We start from the raw sequence: 18,162 nt of genomic DNA, 5'->3' as shown, positions 1-18,162 counted from the left end.
ATCAGTCCACTGTCTTTAAAGGTAGTCGGTTTGTTTCAGTGCAGATGTTCGGCTGTCCACAACGAAGTCGGATAACTTATTTTGCTCGGCGTGTGCTCTACATTGTGCTCACTTTCTTCTCTTTTGTCTATGCTTGCTTCACAACACCTGTTTTCGGAGTTGGTGTGCATAGCATGCTGCTTTTGTAATCAGGTGAGCAAATGGGGCACAGCCACCGAGTGTGCCCATATCAGACCCACAGCGTCAGATGTATGTAGATCGACCAGCCCGCCAAAGCAACAGATGACAGAGAGGGGTGGTGTTTGCTTGGCGTTTAAGTATGATTCTGCGATGCCTGTAATGAGCGACACAGTCAAATGGAAGACATATGTCCAGAGTGTGTGTTTTATGGGCTGTGTTAGTTAGAGTACTTTTTTTTTTGTATTAAACATTTCATCACTGTTATTTTGTCGTAGAAATTGGGAGTGTAGACCATTGTTATTTTTGCTTCACGTAAGTTCTTATTGCAGACACTTCTTTGTTGCTCTGCAACGTGTATTTGTTTTATGTGTGGTTTCAAGGTAACTGTGACCACATTTTGAATCACCAGCAGGAATTTTACAAGATCTGGTCATTGCTCTAATCATGACCAGTCACATTGTCAAATGAAGCAGCACGATATCCCCGTACGTCCAGTCATCCTTTGACTAAATGAGTCACACCCTGTCTATGTATGCTTGTCTATGTGAGTGTGTGTTTAAGAGAGAGAACTAAAGAGAGTGAGATAAGACATTTCGAGCACCAGTTTACACAACTGCAACGTTAGTCTCATGTTTTTTGAAATCACTTCCATCTCGTATTGCAAAACCCTGAGTTGTAACTTTCCAGCTATCAAAATCCTAGTTTAAATCTTTCAATCAGTACAGTCAGCCAAACCTGAGAAGTTTCACAGCATCGTGAAAAGCGTGCATATCTTTATAAAAAAGATAAAGGAAGAAAGATGTGGCCAGATGTTTTACGCTCCTATTAGCTGCGGAGCTGACACGGAGCCCAAAATAGAAGAGCGATTCATCTTCTTGAGCTGAGACCATTTTGCCACTCAGACCGCGAGTCATTTTTGGTCGCATTAGAGGAAAACAAGAAAGCTGTGAGAAGCACATTGGCGATTGTAAAACAGAGGTGGAATGCGAGGCATGCAACATGAAAACATGGCGGTCTTGGGAGAATTTATTTATGAAGTATCCATCTGCCGCCCAAAGTTCGCCGTCTAACAAGCAACAGTCTTTTTATATGTGTATATGTATGATGTCTAATTGGACCCAACCGTTACAAGCATACATGTTGCAAACCGTAAGCATGGTTGTGTTGCAGACGGCTCCATCCAAGTGTGTGAACGTGCATCTTTATACTGTCCCACATGAATCGTGCGTGTATCAGGAACCCGATTGCAGAATGTATCAATTTGGACTAAAAATGGGGCAGGCACCATGTTTTGTGGAAAAAATGCAACACAGAAAGTAAACTGTTTGTCAGATATGTCGTGTGTTTGGTTTAACGCCTAAACAGTTCCTCCAGAGCATCCCATGTCTGTTTATAACAGCAATGGAGCCTGGACATGGCTAGGCTAGCGCCACCTGCACTCTGGACTGTAGCACTTCCCTGTCACCCCCCCCCCCCCCCCCCTTTTTTTTTTTTCTCCACTATGCACTGATGCATAAAACAAGATGAACTGATCTTATTGGACTAAGTAAGTAAAAACAGACCTTTTCACACTGTTAAAGACAGACCAGTGCAGCTTTTAGCCAGTTAAAGTTGCAGCAAGGAGCCAAATCCTGCTGAAAGCTCTTTATTTTTTTATTTTTTATTTTTCTAGGACAGAATTTCTAACAAGCTTTTAGCAAAAAAAAAGAAAAAAGAAAAATAATGTTAAGTGTCTCTTGGTGATGGCGTGGATCAAAGTGAATGTCATATCAAGCACCGAGGCCATAGCATAAACAGTAGCGTTAATGCACTTTCACATCATGGGCTAATATGATTTCAGAGAAGGAGGGAGTGGAGGAAAGAAAGACAGAAAGGCAGCTATGGGGTATTAGTCTGACTTATTGTCTGCTTCAGTAGCCAGTGTGTCTGTGGTGGTGATGATCCTGGGCAACTCTATTTTCATGGCCAAAGACAGATGTCAGCAATACTAGGCTTGTCCCGTACAGCAGCTTTACACCACCACAGGCTTGTGTTTCAGGAGGGCAGCCAGAAGGCAGTGGTGAAGATCTAAGAATAAAACTAGTTATTCAGCACTGCTGCCTGTGATGGTGGGATTGTACTGGTTTGCGCGTGGGAGGACTTCAGCCTGACGTTGTCCTGCTTCGAAGCATGCTAAGGTCTGCTGCCGGTCTGGCCGGCTTCATCGCCTTGCATACACTTCAATTCCTGGTTTCTTGGCATTGAGATGGAAATTTAAACAGTCTGGCTGACTGAACAAGCAGCCCTCTTAAAACCAGACCGCCACCCCGTTCTTCTCCTTTTGCTCCACTGCAGCCTTCAGTCACCACTTTATCACTCTGTGGTGCTGAATGGGTCCCCTTCATACCAGCCGAGTTTATGACCCTGCTTTTGCAGACCGGGGGTCTAGATATGTATCTCCATCAAAGGCGTTCTCACATACTCCTGTCACCTCTGGTCAGCTGTGGGCTGGTCTGCCTTGAAGAACTAATTATAAGCTCTTAACTATTAACCAGGAGCTCCTGTTTTTTTTCCTCACAGCTTGCCGTAATCCTGTTTAATATGTACGTGTGTGCATGTAGGGATAATCAAGAAGGGTATAAGCCCATAGTGGTTGTTATGAAATGTTTTAACCCTCACCCGAACCCTCAATTCACCTCACCTCCCACAGGAAGTGGCAACTCAGCCACAGGAAATGGACTTATGCAGATCTTTATAAAGACGTCCCCCCCCCAATGTGCTAAGATGTGCGAATAGCGGGATACCCAAATTGCCACAATCTGATATAAATAAACGGCTATGCCGTCCTAAGTACTGGCTCCTTGCTATTGACAAAGGCTATCAAAAGCCCAGCTTTGATTTAACCTTTCAGATCTTGTCCTTATTTTTTTATTCACAGTCCGATCTTGCTTCCTCACACCAACACACACCCACTCATAAACTATAGGCCTATTTATAGCTCAATCGCATGATAGAAAGCATATTGTCCCTTATTTGTTGGGTCTGGTTGCCTGCTCTGTTGTATCATTGCATCATTCGGAGCAGAGGCAGCAGTCCAGGCTTTATGAATGAACTGACTCTCCGCCAGAGGCTGGGAGATGGCACCGATCCCACTGTGATGTCATGCCACAGACAAGGAGAAGAGAGGGAGCTTTATGAAACCTCCCATTCATTGGTTTCGCTCTCTCTCTCTCGCTCTTTTTTTTTTTTTTGCCCACCCCTCACCCAACTCAGTCACCCATCACCCACCCAAGATGCTTTCTTGCTATCTTCCCCAGCCCTGTCCCGCCCTGCCCATCCGTGCCTATTCCAGCCCAATAGACTTTGGCCCTGGCTGTGAAAATCCCAATTTCACACCCACGCTCTGGCGCACAGGCAAAGACGGCCACTAATTTGGTGTGTATATGTATATGTGTGTTTATGTGAGTCACTTTAACAGCCTGAGGTGCCAAAGAAGTACCTCTGTCTAAAGTTGGGTTGGGCCTTGCTCACAAGGGCAGAGCAGTAAAGGTGGAACAGCCTCAGCGAGAACCCCTGGGGGAAATATCGTCGTCGCACTCAGTAGCTTGTCCATTACTCATTTCATGGCAAGAGGAGAGTGGCTAATCAATACCTTTTACTGTAATCTAGACTAAACATCAGTCTCAATTCGTCAGTGATTCTTAGCATAGATGAACTTAATATGGTTTTTACCTCATTAGTAAAATTGGTTTCATTTTGTACATTTTGCTGCAGAAGCTCTTTTTCTTTTTTTCTCTTCTTTTAAGTCAGATACTTGTCAGTGAAATGCCATAATGTTGCCTGTGATTTACATCCATTCCCACATTTCATGAGCTAAGTGGATGGGACTCATTTTGCGGACAGACCCACACAGTCTAATGTGGAAAGTGATGACTAGTGGATGCTCTAGCTCTCAGTACATACTGACCGTTCTCTATCTAATGGGGCTCGCAGGCATTGAAATCGTATCAGGACTTCATCATTTACTCGAGACTGTCTAGATCCAAGCTCGCCTCTCTCGCTAATGGATGCACATTGTACATTAGCACTGCCGCAGATAACTTTCATATGGATCATTCACCATGGAGACTGCTCTATTATCACTTCACTGTTACGTTTAGCGTTCTCCTTTCAGCCTTGCTGAACATTCTGCATCATGTTTTTAGGAGATCAGCTCAGATCAAAAAGAAAAATTTACAACAAAGTAGTGTATGTACACAAAACACACTATTTGACTGTCACCTGACAGTCAACCTTCTTCTTTTTTTTAAATTGTGTTTGTGGTTTGAATTAGAGCCTGAGCAGGATTTCAAGAAGTATTAAAACAACCCAATAATGATATGCTTTGTAGACGGGGTTCACATTTTTCTTTTTACTCTCTCTAGTGTCTAATGTTAGTTCTCATGCACTGTAGTGTTAAGTGTCTTTGATGGAAGATTTAGTGCTAAAGTGGGTTCAAGTCTGTGTGGGCAAGTACGCGGTGCGGATGGGTTGATAAAAGCGGTGTGGAGGGAGGGGTGTAAGCGGTTTGAAAGTGCAGACAAACTCCACTTGAGCCAGCTTAAATAAACTGCCACATTTTGCCTTTGCTTTCACATCAAAGCACAGACTGTCTGAGCCCCGGTCACATCTCAGTTTGCAGCCATTTGCAACATGTACCTCTCTGCATTACCAACACTACTTAAAAGCAAAACGAGCTCAGTAGAAACTTAGACAACCTTGCAGTCTTTTTTTTTTTTGTCAAATAGAGAAACCAGCTTTATTTTGATGTGTGAGCCATGTCTGACAGTAGTTAAACTGGGTTTTTGTGTGAGACTGTAAAACAATGGCTGTTCTCAACTCTTCAACCTTTTACCTTCACTTCTGACTGAAATGGTTACATTCTGTTTGTTCAGACTATATTATTACAGCCCAAATTGAATCACAGGAAGAAGCAAAGAGCTCCTCTGTCTTTTTTCTCCAGTCTGCTGCAAAAAAGCTTGAGAGGGGGAAGAAAAGGGGGAAAAAAAACGACCTAAAGACCGAAAAAACAGAAACTGGGAAACCTAATTTTACAAACAGCCAGACAGACATTGGTTACATGGGCGAAGTAGGGACGGGGGGGTAAGCTGCTGTGCATTCCAGACAAGGTCGCGACGTCAGTGGTGAAAACAAGCATGAACTGTATGTTGCTCTAGTATACTGCTGGCAGATAAAACACCAGCCAGTGGAGATGCCAGAACATCTGGGTTTGACACATGGCGGTGCTGCAAGTGTGACACACCCACTCCTCACAGCTTGTTTGCCCTGAAGACAAGCCTTTCTGTGATCTAGGATTAATGATTTGAAATTGCATGTAATGGACAAAGAAAAAAATGATCTAAAGAAATAGACTCACCACCAAAATCAAGACCTGGCTGACTCTTTGATTTTTTTATGTGTTTGCATGTTAACCTACTTGAGACCTAAGCTGACCTGCTGTGTTTTTAAGTTTTGCCGTATGCACGTTGCCCCCCCCCCCCAAAAGTTGAGTACACGAGAAAGTGACATTAAGCTTTACTGCACAGTAACAGACAATAACAGATGTAATTGTGTGCTGTGCAAATGTGTGTGGACGGTTTGGAGATTTAAACGATAAAATATGCCCTAACTGAAACTCTAGGTTCCTTTTTTTGTGGCTGTTTACAAGTTGAGCCTAGGTTGCTGGGGTTTTTTTTGTTTTTGTTTTTTTAACTAGTCTGTTTTTATATTAGAGGCCAGAGGGTCTTTCCCCTTCTCTCCTCCTCATCATATCCTCTGTTTTGCCCCCTTATCGCCATACTTCTGCAGCCCAGTAAATCTAATTAGATGAGTGCGAGTCATCAGGCACTGTTTAAAGCCATCAAAGGGAGCTCTGTGTCCCACTGGTTGCCCACTGGCTGTGAGCCGAGAACAGTAACCCTAGTGTGTAACTGAATCCCCTCGAGACGGGCCACCCCCGACTTTCCAAGTCACTCGCCAGCAGCCGCGGTGACATCATCACCTCATCCCTCGACCCTTGACCTGTGAGAATGCTTGACCCCGCGCTGGGTCCTGTGACAGTAGGCCCACTGTGTCGGGGCGACGTGGTAGGAGGGCTAGCAGAGGTGATAGTGTCGCTGATGGGCAGCACTGGCCACTGACCACTCTCCCACCCAGGATGTACAGGTAGAAGATAATAAATGTGGGGTTTACCAACACAGTATACACACAGTGACATGGCTCTCCCTTACTTTTTAAACAGGTTCGAGCCAAAGCTGTGACAGTCCTTGTTTCAATAGATTGGAGCCGATATGGAGACAGTGTCTGTCTAGACGGAATGTAATTGTTGAACCATGTTGTTGATCACGGTAGATATAAATGTTTGCTGTGTTTGTGTGGACGTGGATGCACGCGCACGTAACTGTGTCAATGTCTAACCGAAGCGCACATTCACAGGACTCTTCCCGCCACCTCTTTGTCTCAATTAAATTTTCCATTCAGCGAGCTTTATCGGCATGAAATATAATACAGGATGCACTGCCGCAGCCTCAGTTGTCAATAGGAGTGAAAGGAGCATGTAATATTAGTCATTTGGATTTCAAGTCTAACAGATGCTGGTGTTACTCAAAATAAATATTCTTCTTTGTGATTTGCAGATCCCGAGTGTGGAGATGTCCCCCTGCTAACTCCAGGAAGTAAAGAGATGATGTCCCAGGCTTTGAAGGCTACCTTTAGTGGCTTCACAAAGGAACAGCAGCGACTGGGTATTCCCAAAGGTAAGACTGCCAGCTGCTTTTTGCTGTCATTAGTTCCTGTTAATGTTTTCATTTGAAAACTCAAATTGCAGCACCAGCCCTCTAAGAATACCTCAGTGTGTCACATATCAGGCGCACACATCTGCAGTTCTTTCACATTTCGGCTTTCTTCAGAGGATTCTGAGAAAGCACCTCTTAGAAAGACTGACTGAAAAGGAAACGCCCAGTTGTTCCAGAAATGGCGTTGCATTATATATATTCAGTCCAGGCAGACTGACTGACTGCAACATCCCAAGAATTGAGACACAGAGACAGACAGCAAAGAGATGGCATTGAAAACTGAAGCAATTACAGCAACCCATGTGATCTGCAAATTATGATTTTTTTTTAGCTTTTCATTACAACTGTGGTTTACAGTCACTTCAGCTTCCCACTTTGCTGTAGGTTATTAAGTGAAAGTTGGCTCCAGCTCAGACTGCAAAAAATGAGAATCTGTCCTGTTGTATCATTCACAAGCTGACCTGAATATTTGAGTAAATGTGTCTGGATGGTGTTGTCGACGTTTAACAGTAACTGCCACTCTTTGCAATCCTGTGCAGATCCTAGACTGTGGACAGAAAAGCACGTGGCCGAGTGGCTAACGTGGACCGTGAACGAATTCAGTCTGAAGAACGTCGATTTTGACAAGTTTGGCATCAACGGAGCCAGCCTGTGTGCGATGGGGAAGGAGCGATTCTTGGACTTGGCGCCTGACTTTGTGGGCGACATCCTTTGGGAGCATTTGGAAATGCTTCAAAAAGGTAACGGCGTAAGATGGTTATCCTCTGATTATCAGATGAGTTTAAGAGATTTAAAAGTCTCAGTTTTGTGATGCGAGTCAAATAAGAAAGCTCTCACTACACAGGCTGACATCACTGCTTACTCCAGTTTAGGACTGTTGGTATTTGCTCTTGTAACAGGAGCCAAACAGGAAGACACGATTTAGCTCAGATCATTAATTTTTGATAGAGCAGGATGCAGTTACACGATACATAAAATCAATGATGAGGTCACTGATTCTCATTCTCCATCTATTTTTCATGAAGAGGATACAAAGCATTACCCCATGAATGGACTCAACTCTAACTTCCAGGAATCCCGCTTTACCTCAGACTACTTTGTCAGTAAGTATTCATCACAGTCAATCTGATAGCATAAGAAAACAAATATTAAAATATGAAAGGGAATCCAAATAGAGGAAGTAGATAAGGTGGTTCAGTGTGGCAAGTTGGTTAGCGTTAGCAAATAATCCCCCCACACACATTTTTTTTCTTGGATTTATTTCCTAGATATAGATCCTCAGTACATCTTTGCAGCTGTAGATGAATAGTGACCACACGTACAGTGGCATCACTGTGAATTTTTTGCTGAGTTTAGCTTCAATCAATATGTCTTGCTGAAAATCTACAAAATTGTTCCCGTGTGCTCAGGGCTATATTTTCTTTTGGACTATTCACGTGCCGAGAACTTCGGTGGCGGCTCAGCACAAGAGGGATAATGACTCCACTCCTTTTAAGATCGATCTTCCTCCTCTGTGTTGCTCCTTGCTTGCCTTCCTTCTCTGCTTTCTATCTACACTCATTTCCCTTTGTTTGCTCCAGGCTATGGTGTTGAGCACGCTCAGTGTGTCCCTCCTTCTGAATACTCAGAGCCCGGCTTCATCACAGAGTCCTACCAGACACTTCATCCCATCAGCTCAGAAGAACTGCTGACCCTCAAATATGAGAGTGAATACCCTGCTGCGGTCATCCTCCGGGACACGGCCCTCAACGGCATGCCGGGAGACTACTTTTCTGTCAAGCAAGAGGTGGTGTCACCTGACAACATGTGCGTGGGACGCCTCAGCAGAGGTGAGCGATCGTACAATGCATAAGTATGTGGCTGAGATTTGAGGAGACATTAAAGAATGTGGGACTAGCTTTGCAGTGAAAATGTGGTGCATTTACATTTTACTCAGAAGGTTTGCTCTAATTACCTGCTTACCACATGCACTTGCTTGAGTTTGTCTGAATGCATGTAAAAGTTGAAGGTTTCTATGGGTGTCTGCCTGCGTGTGATTGTGCTGAAGCTACCAGAATCTTGTCATGCCACATCAGTGTGCAAGTATTAGAAGAGAAGAAAAGCAGGCCTTCTGGTTGGCTTGTGGTTCAAGCAAACCCGACTTGTACACTCTAGACTGGGTTGGGGAAAAAAAAACTCTATTGTTTTTGTCAGAGCGATACACGAACCAAAGCCACAATGTGTTCTGTTCTTGCCGCATGTCCCTTATGTAAAACTGTTCAAGTGGTGTAACCTTAAAAAAAAAGGTATTTTTTTTCTCTTTCTTGTTTTTCTTGGCCTCCTTTCTTCGGCGCAACCTTAGGGTTCTGGGTAAGGAGATAGAGGTGTCATCCTCAGTTAGCGTGGGGTTTTCTCATGAAACTGTTTGCTTTTCTGAATGCTCGAGCTTGTTTTCTCTCCCAGCAATAGTTTACAACAGAGGAATTAGCGGTATGATTTAGACCGTTACCCATAAAGCTAGGGTTTTTCTTCTCCCAAATCCCCAGCTGTATAAATTATTAGCAAGTGCCATGTAAACCATACGAGTCCTCCATCCAGTGCTTTAAGCATTTGCCTGCAAAGCTTGAGATCCAATCCCCATGCATCACACATACCAAGTGTTTGCGCATTGAACTGTGCTCTCCCGACGTGGGAAAGTATCTTGTAGCACAATTGATATCCACATGTGGCTCCAATTTTACCAGTTGAAGATTTCAGCATCAATAGCGGCATGGCATTATCTGTCATTTGTTAATGGCTTACCACTGAAAGACTCCTCTTATCGTCATCAAGGCCAAAAATAGCAGGGCAATTTCTGTGAATGTCTTCCATTTAAAATCAAACCCAAATGCTGGTTGTGAAAGTGAAATGAGGTGTGAAATGGAGGGACGTGGCACTGTACAGAGCAATAAGCTATAGCTTAGTGAGGAGCAAAACAATTTACTTCTAAGGTGTGGCTAATGTCCCTTTTGTCAAATCTCAGCAAGGTTTTCGCAATTAATTCAGAGTTATTTGCTATTGTTCAAGTTTCGCCATCCGACAGTTTTGGAGGTAATAGTGATTTGTCATAGAATCTATCTGTGTCATATAGCGAGTGCACTTATTTCTTTTCCATCGGTTCAACTTTGGCTCTTACCGAAAGTCCAAAGTCACTTTCCATCAGGCTGTGGTAGACTTGGTTCATTTTGGGATGACTAAAAAAACATAGCCTGTGTGTGACTGTGACAAATTGAATAATGCTATAAAACTGAGTAATCACTAATGTGCAATGCCAACATCAATGCAACATTGACGGGAATCATCTTAAGATTTTTGCCATCATCAAACTGGCCTAAATGCTAAAATTTTAATATCATATAACTTGTCCACAAACAATGTCAGAGTTTGAAATCACAGTAATGTGAGTTTAGAGTTTCTACCTACATAACAATGGCTTTCTTGCCAATTTTTAAATTTTTTTTCGCCCTTTCCCTTCCAGGTAAGCTTGGTGGCCAGGACTCGTTTGAGAGCATTGACAGCTATGAGAGCTGCGACCGACTGACCCAGTCCTGGAGCAGCCAGTCTTCATTTAGCAGCCTGCAGCGGGTACCGTCTTATGACAGCTTTGACTCAGAAGACTACCCCGCTGCCTTGCATGGCCACAAGCCCAAGGGCACCTTTAAAGACTATGTGAGGGAGCGCTCAGACCTCAGCAAGGACAAACCCGTCATCCCAGCAGCAGCACTGGCAGGATACACAGGTAAGATGTCTAGAAATCACACTTTATATTTATATGCAGTCATTACAGTAAAAGAGTAATATTGGTCTATATGTATTTTTTCTGATCGCGTGCATGCAAACGGTAGACGTTTATGGAAAACCAGTCCGATTGTTGATTTCTGTGAATATAATTTTAATATAAACACTTCTGTAGGGCACAAAATGCAGTGTATAATGTGGTGTAACAAACTTGTTGATGCTCTGCAAAAGTGCCAAATCTTGTGGTGCCTGAATGCAACACTTTTAGACCAAAGAAGGGAAAAAAAGCACACCTTTTACCCAGGCAACCCAAGTTATGCACATCACAGGAAATAAAACAGATTTTACTCATGCCTCCTTTTACTTCACTTCTTTTTCTCTCGCTTTTTTTTTCTCTTCTTCTTTTCTGTCTTCTCATCTACCTTCTTCTTATCGGCAGCCCGCATCTCAACCTATTTTTTCCAGGTCGTCCTAGCAACGCTCGTGAAACTTAGAAATTATGCCTGCCCCTGCACATAACACCAGAGCAGAGTAAAATTATCTCTTCATCTCATGAGGCATCTTCTCACTCATGCATGCTGAAAAAGCTCCTTTATGTATGTTCTTCAAGTTCAGTAAGATGGAGAGATATTTTAAAGGCTCTTGTGCAGCAAATGCACTATTTTAGCATCTGGCATGACTTTTAGTTTCAAAAGGGTGCAAAAAAAAGAAACCCAACTGCTGCTGTTGCTACTTCTTAACCGTTTATCAGCACTGAGCCATAAATACAACTTTTAAGTTAATTTGAATCAAGAAAGATGACATAAATAGCTCTGTTTTTTTGGCCTCAAGTTAGCTGTCTTTTAATGTCAATTGCCAAACATACGAAGAGAAAAGTCAAATCCCTGCAAAGGGGTTTAATTCAAGTTATTCTAGTTTAAAGCTGAACTGTAAACACAGCTGAACACTGACACAGTTGAACGCTGACGCTGAATCGACTCTTCACAGAGTGTTTGGGACCTTTTCGGTCTTGTTTAAATTACAGTCACATGGCAGTAAGACTGCCAGTATTGGAAAAAGGGGGAAATCCAAGCATATTTTCCAACGTCACAAACAATGCATACATCAGATCTCTGCAGAGTGCCCCAAAGTTGGTATGCACAAGTTAATTGGTCAGCTGTATGGTCATTAGTTCAAGAGCCACTTTTAGAACAATAAGTCATTTATGAAATGTTGGAACGACATAGTTATGAATTTATAACCAAATGGATTAGACCAAGGCACAGAGCATCTCTAGAATGATCTAAATCTGTTTTCTCCCTGCACGCTAAACCAGCAGAGGCAATGCAAACTGGCTGCAAGCAGTCGCGGCGTAAACATATTATAAACGAGTCATAGTTGCATAGTTTCATAATCTGTCTTTTTATGTACTGCATGTTTCAACTCCAAATTGTGTACTTGTAAGGAAAGCATGGCAGCTGCTTTCGGCCTAATGTGAGAAGAGACTTGTTTTGACTATGAAACTATAACCATGAAGGTAATAATGCCACAACACTCCAGTTTTTAAGACAAAAAACAACAACCAAAAACTTCTAACTGCCGCTCTGGACCCTGCTATTTTAAAGAGTAGTGCAAAGAGAGTTGTGGTCTTTCAAAGATGGAAGCATTTTTGTGTTTGCCCATGTGCATGTGTGGGTGGGTGAATAAAAACAGAAGAAGAAAAAAAAGGATCGGGGGAGCAAGAGAGAGAAAGAGACCTCTATCTGGAAAAAAGAAATCCCTCAAAATAAAGAAACAACCTCTTGTACAATTCCAAAACAGTGTTTATGACAGCTCGACAGCTTGCTCTTGCTCGACTTCCTGTTTAAGTCACGGGGTGACAGGTGACACTTGTAACGAGGACAGGGGACCTGATAAGGCTGCAGGGAGATAAGGCTCCAGTTGCCATCTGCGTGGTTTCCTGCGACAATTCATCATTTACACCTCTGTCTGCAATAACATCAGGCCACCTTACAACATAGCGAACTCTCATTTTGGCTCATGATATTTCGCTCTCTGTCTCACTATTGCATGTATTTGCTCGTACACACAGAGGGCTTTTGCATTGCAACGTTGTAAAAAATAGTAATTCGCCAGTCAATATTAGCTGGTCTCGCCTTTAAAATTTTTTATCCACACCTTTGAATTATCGTCCTTTAAATAGCCATATAGGTTTTAGACTCATATTGCCATGGATTCAATACTTATCGTTATGAAGACGAGCCCCAATCTTATGCTTGTTCAGTGAGCCCCATTGTGAAAAGATTTTAACATATTTTAAAAAGGGTTGCCTACATTGTGGCGTGAAAGCACGAGATTCTGGTATTACCCTTATGTGGGCTCACAGTTACTGCAGCAGGAACACGAGTCAAAGCTTTCTGTATGAGTGACACCCGATGTTGCGGAGCCACTTATTTTCCAAACTCGGAATGGCTGCTGTCATGCACCTTCTTCTTCAGTCCCTGCAAGGCCTTAGAGGGCTCTAAATTTCGAGTTGTTCAACCCACACGTCTGTTTCCCTGAACGCTTTTGTTTTTGTTACAAAAAGGCTACGTTTGGTTTTCTGAGGCACTCGAGAGAGGTGACTTTTGCTTAGCTCCAGTTTTGCTTAGGCGGTGTGCTGCACTGGCAGGTGTGATTTCAACACGCAAGCCTCAAAAGTGGGTGGGTTCATGTGTATGCTGAAAAAAAAAAAACAAACAAAAAAAAAACCACACGATCAAAGTGCACTGCAGTGAATCTAGTTCAGAGACAAAACCAGGCTTTTTTTTTATCGCCTTTGTTCTGCTTTCCCTCCTTTTTTTTTTCCATGAACTCTAATACACTTTTTGCTCTGACATTGAAATGATGTTTTACTAGTTTATTCATTTAATGTTACTCTTGGAAAAATGCACCCTCTTAACTTTGCATTGAACTTGGCAACTGCTCTCTTTCTTAAAACAGACTCTATTCAAGTACAGTAGATGTGCTGCTGAAGCCTAAATGCAGCCCTTCTTATTTTTAAAATAGTGATTTCATCAGTGTGGAACTCTTGCAGACACAGCCTCTCACTCTAAATTCACATACTGCACAGGGCAACTGGCAGACAAGGGAATACATGATGAATGGGACTTCTGTGCTTGGGACGACATTTAGTTCCACTGCTGTACTTCAGTCTGACCCAGATTAGAAGCTTTACTTTGTTCCTCTTTTCAAATTAAGTGAATAATTAGCATGAATATGTAACACTTTTCATATATAGCATAAGTACTTAGTGTCGTGCTTCTTCTGGCCGTGACTTTTATCACAGACAGGACATTGTACAGACAGTGCTGTTCCTCAACGCATTCTGCATAGCACATGGACTGATGGGAATATATCTCCTAGATTCGGCGTATTGTTATGTGAAATATACTAGTTTAGTTCGATAAAATGTTGAGCAGACTATGGGACTTGGGAGCATTTTCCAACAACAGGAGCTCTTTTGCTCTGAACTTAGCCTCACCTCAATCAATCCCCACAGCAACTGGCATCTGCACAAACAACAATGTGTCCTCTCAGTGTGTATAGCTCTTCTTCTTAAACGAATACCTTCTCCCCCTCCACCCCCATCTGCTCTGCAGGCAGTGGCCCCATCCAGCTGTGGCAGTTTCTTCTGGAGCTACTGACCGACAAGTCTTGCCAGTCCTTCATCAGCTGGACAGGCGACGGCTGGGAGTTCAAGCTTTCTGACCCAGATGAGGTGAGAGGTTGCGACCCCACTGGTCATCTAGCACACGTGCTGGGAGGTCTTAAGTAGTTAGCCAGATGAACAAGATGGCTGCTTGTTCCATGTAGCTCAATTAATTGCAAGTTTCAACAAAAGTATGTATTCTAATGTTTCTGGCACATCTTGACAGGCTTGTTCACTGTGCTTTTTCAGGTTGCTCGAAGGTGGGGCAAAAGAAAAAACAAGCCTAAGATGAATTATGAGAAGCTGAGCCGTGGCCTGCGTTACTACTATGACAAGAATATCATCCACAAGACATCTGGGAAACGCTATGTCTACCGCTTTGTCTGTGACTTGAAAAGCCTGCTGGGGTACACTCCCGAGGAGCTGCATGCAATGTTGGATGTAAAGCCTGATACGGACGAGTGAATCAGATATGAAAGAATAAAAAAGGAAGTGAAGACAAAAAGTTAAGGAGTCACTTGGACTGAGGCTCATAAAGTGGTCTTAACTGTTTAATAGAATTGGTAAACCAATTATTTTGGGGACCAAAAATGTTTTGTTTTGGTTTTTGGGTTTTTTTTGCTGTTTTTTTTAAACAAATAACTGTGGTCTTTGTCAACTTTGAGCTCCTGTCTCTCAGACCATAATTTTAAAACCGAAGGCAGAAGCCTAAAACCTGTATTCTTACCCTGTTGCATTTGAGGTGCGTGTGTGTGCACGCATGTGTGTATGTGTGTATGAGTGACTTATACTGGTGTCATTTAGCAGCTCAAAGCAGACAAAGCGTTACCGGGTAGATTTCAGGTTCTGTTCTGACTAAGTAGCAAAGTGGGGGAGAACTGAGAGAGAGAGAGAGACAATAAAAATGTTGGGCTAAACGAAGCGGAAAGTTCCTGCTAAGAAAACGGTTGCCAAAAAAACCTGAACTGAACTGAGGAAGGTATAATCTCATACTTGCATACATGCTTACTGTTTTTCCCTTTGGCAGTGACAGACTTTTTTCAGCTAGGACCAAAAAAAAAAACAAAAGGGAAAAAAAAGTGTCTGGTTTAAATTGCTGTTTATGCTTGTGCCACCATACTAATGCCGATTTCTCAAAACAGTCGCTGTACATCTTCTGGATAAGTGTTGTAAAGGGTATTTTTTCACATTGTTCTCAGTGACGGTATTACAGTGGAACCAAACATTAGATGCCAAGTTTTACTCGTCTGTTCTCAAGGAACTTTCAACTGAAATGTGCTGATGCGTTATCAGACAACACTATAGACACTGGCCCCTTGCTTTGTAGAGTGTGAAGACCTGGTGAGGTTACTCATAGCAAGAGTGTCTGAAAGACAACTGAAAGTAGCCGTTGCTTTTGAAACTGACACGTTCACCTTTATGTACATGTTTGCCACCTCGTTAGAGACGCATATTGTGACTGAAAGTCGTGCATTTTTTTTTTTTTTTTGCATATACCACCAGTATTAGCAAACTGTAGACAATCTTATATGGGGAAATTCAGGAGTAAGAGGAGCTGTTTCATGTGCAGATTAAATGCATAATTTCATTTCACTGCCCATGTAAGCTTACTTTTAGACACGTTTCCATATTAATTGCCTAGAGAGTAAAATTGCAAGTTGGTTTGCTGATGTTATCTTGCATAATTCTCTTTCAAATGTGTTGTACGTTTTGGCCATAAGGAAGGGTAGTATAGTGTGAAGGTACAGTGTAGGAAAGCAGGTCAGGTAATAGGAAAACTGACTATAAATGTTGACTATAGAGAATCTGAAACTTTAGAGGATAGATGAAGGTGATGGGTGATGTGGATAATGTAGGTGATCTCTCGTGATGTCTGATGACGACAGGTTGATACAAGTGATGCAAGTTAACTTGCTTGAGAAATATAGGACGGATGGCAGAGGCTTCCATTTCAATTTTACATTCTTTTGCAACTTATCTACATTCAGTTCAGAAATGAATGACTGGTTACAAGCAAATTGGCAACAGTTTCCTCCCAAACAGTGGGAACAGTGGCTGTACACTAGCCTTATGGGAAATGCCAAAGTTGAGTATTATATTAGAATACAATGTTATTGTTTACAGTAGCTGAAAGTTACCCATATGGATGAAAATAGCTTCTGAGATGTCTATTTGTACAGATTCTGTTTCATAATGCTTTACTGAGACCCAGATTACACAAATAAGCAAAAGACAAAGCAGGAATAATAACCAAAGCCCATGTGAGGTCTTTGGCCACGGTGCACCCACAACGTTAGGAGATGGGGACCAGAAACCTCTCACGTATTCGTGAAATGTCGTCTTTTATCTTTTGTTAATACGTCAGAAAGCACACAGCTTAAGGACAAAGAGTAACGTCTTTGCTGATGTTTTTTTTTTTTTCTTTTCATTTTTGATTTTGGATACCGGCTGAGTTTAGGTAAGAGATGATGTATACGTTCATACTGTGTAACTGGTAACAAGCTTGTCCATTGTTATTCAGCACTGGCTTAGTGTTTCCTTATCCAAGATAAAGAATTGGAAGTTAAACAGTTGGTTCAGGAATAAGCTGCACTGTATGTTCATTCCTTTATTGCATATGTTCACACCAGTGTTTTGAAAATCTTCTTTCTCTCTTTTTTTTTCTTTTTTCTTTGGTATTGTTCAGGTATTTTTCTGATGTCAGTGTTCTGTATTAAAGTGAGCTTAAAAGACTTATTTTTTATCTGTTTGTATTAAAAAAATGTTTTCTTTTTTCCTCCCAACACAAACGTCATAATGTTAGTATGGTTGGCTTCATAAGATCAATGTGCTCGGAGAAAACATTTCTGTTACCTAAAATGTTAATATTTTGACATTTACTTTGTCAGGAAATTATACTGTTGTTAAATGTCAGAGTCTACAGTCTACTGCAGGTCTTATGTATTAATGAAACCTAGTCAGGCAAGTGTACACCTAACAATATTTTGTGGCATATGCATATCTCGGAATGGATTCAGAAGGAAAACTTGTTATTTTGGATGTTTTTTTGTATATTTTATAGTGTCTTTGTATTTTTGTTATGAGATCATTTTTATTGTATTTAGTTCACAAGCATTTGAATATTTTTCAATAATTTATATTTTATAAAAGACGAGATGCAGACAGCTGGTGCTTTCATGGGAATTTAAAGGTAGCGCAGGACAAAATAATGTAGCTAATTTCTTTTTGTTTTTGTTTTTGAATTCATTTTTTATATAGAAAATAGACCTGTCTGCTAGAGGTAAAAAGGCTGATGCTGGCCCATCAATGATTTCTGCTGGAAAGGTTTTATAAACTGTAGCTTCTATTTCCAAAATGTACTTAATGTACTTCAAAATGTTATAAAATATATGTGAAGAAAGATTTTATCACTGTGTGTGGTGTTTTTATTGTGAAAGTTCACATGAAAGGTTAACCATCTGCCTACTTAGTGATTTTCTTCACTTTTCTATATAGTTTAAATATAGATTTTTGTCACAGTTCAATGAGAGTATGGATGGGAAATGTAGGGATTACATGCCATTATTGAAAATAAAATATATGGAAATATTGTATGTATATAAGTAACGTGCTTTGATTTGCAGAGTCTCTTTACAGCTCCCTATATTCATACTTTGGCTTCAATACTGTTCTTGAACAGCAAACAACAACTAAATGATGAAATTGAATCATAGTGTTATTAATATTGCTGTTTGCATTTCCAGA

At 41.6% G+C, this 18,162-nt stretch overlaps 1 protein-coding gene across 2 annotated transcripts in view; it reads left to right on the top strand.

Moving 5' to 3' along the window:
• The window catches only part of ets1 (v-ets avian erythroblastosis virus E26 oncogene homolog 1), a 35,183-nt gene extending 17,358 nt beyond the window's left edge, over positions 1-17,825 (top strand). For both annotated transcript variants that reach the window (XM_004543946.3, XM_004543948.4), the window contains 7 exons: positions 6,834-6,953; positions 7,532-7,732; positions 8,018-8,095; positions 8,573-8,821; positions 10,489-10,749; positions 14,369-14,487; positions 14,668-17,825. In XM_004543946.3, the coding sequence (XP_004544003.1) occupies positions 6,834-6,953; positions 7,532-7,732; positions 8,018-8,095; positions 8,573-8,821; positions 10,489-10,749; positions 14,369-14,487; positions 14,668-14,883 (1,244 nt within the window). In that variant the 3' untranslated portion in view covers positions 14,884-17,825. The remainder of the gene's footprint in view (positions 1-6,833; positions 6,954-7,531; positions 7,733-8,017; positions 8,096-8,572; positions 8,822-10,488; positions 10,750-14,368; positions 14,488-14,667) is intronic.
• Positions 17,826-18,162: the final 337 nt, after the last annotated feature.

Source organism: Maylandia zebra, linkage group LG14, assembly GCF_041146795.1.
Source record: "Maylandia zebra isolate NMK-2024a linkage group LG14, Mzebra_GT3a, whole genome shotgun sequence".
NCBI classification, from domain to species: Eukaryota; Metazoa; Chordata; class Actinopteri; order Cichliformes; family Cichlidae; genus Maylandia; species Maylandia zebra.
This window is presented reverse-complemented; position numbering and strand designations above follow the sequence as displayed.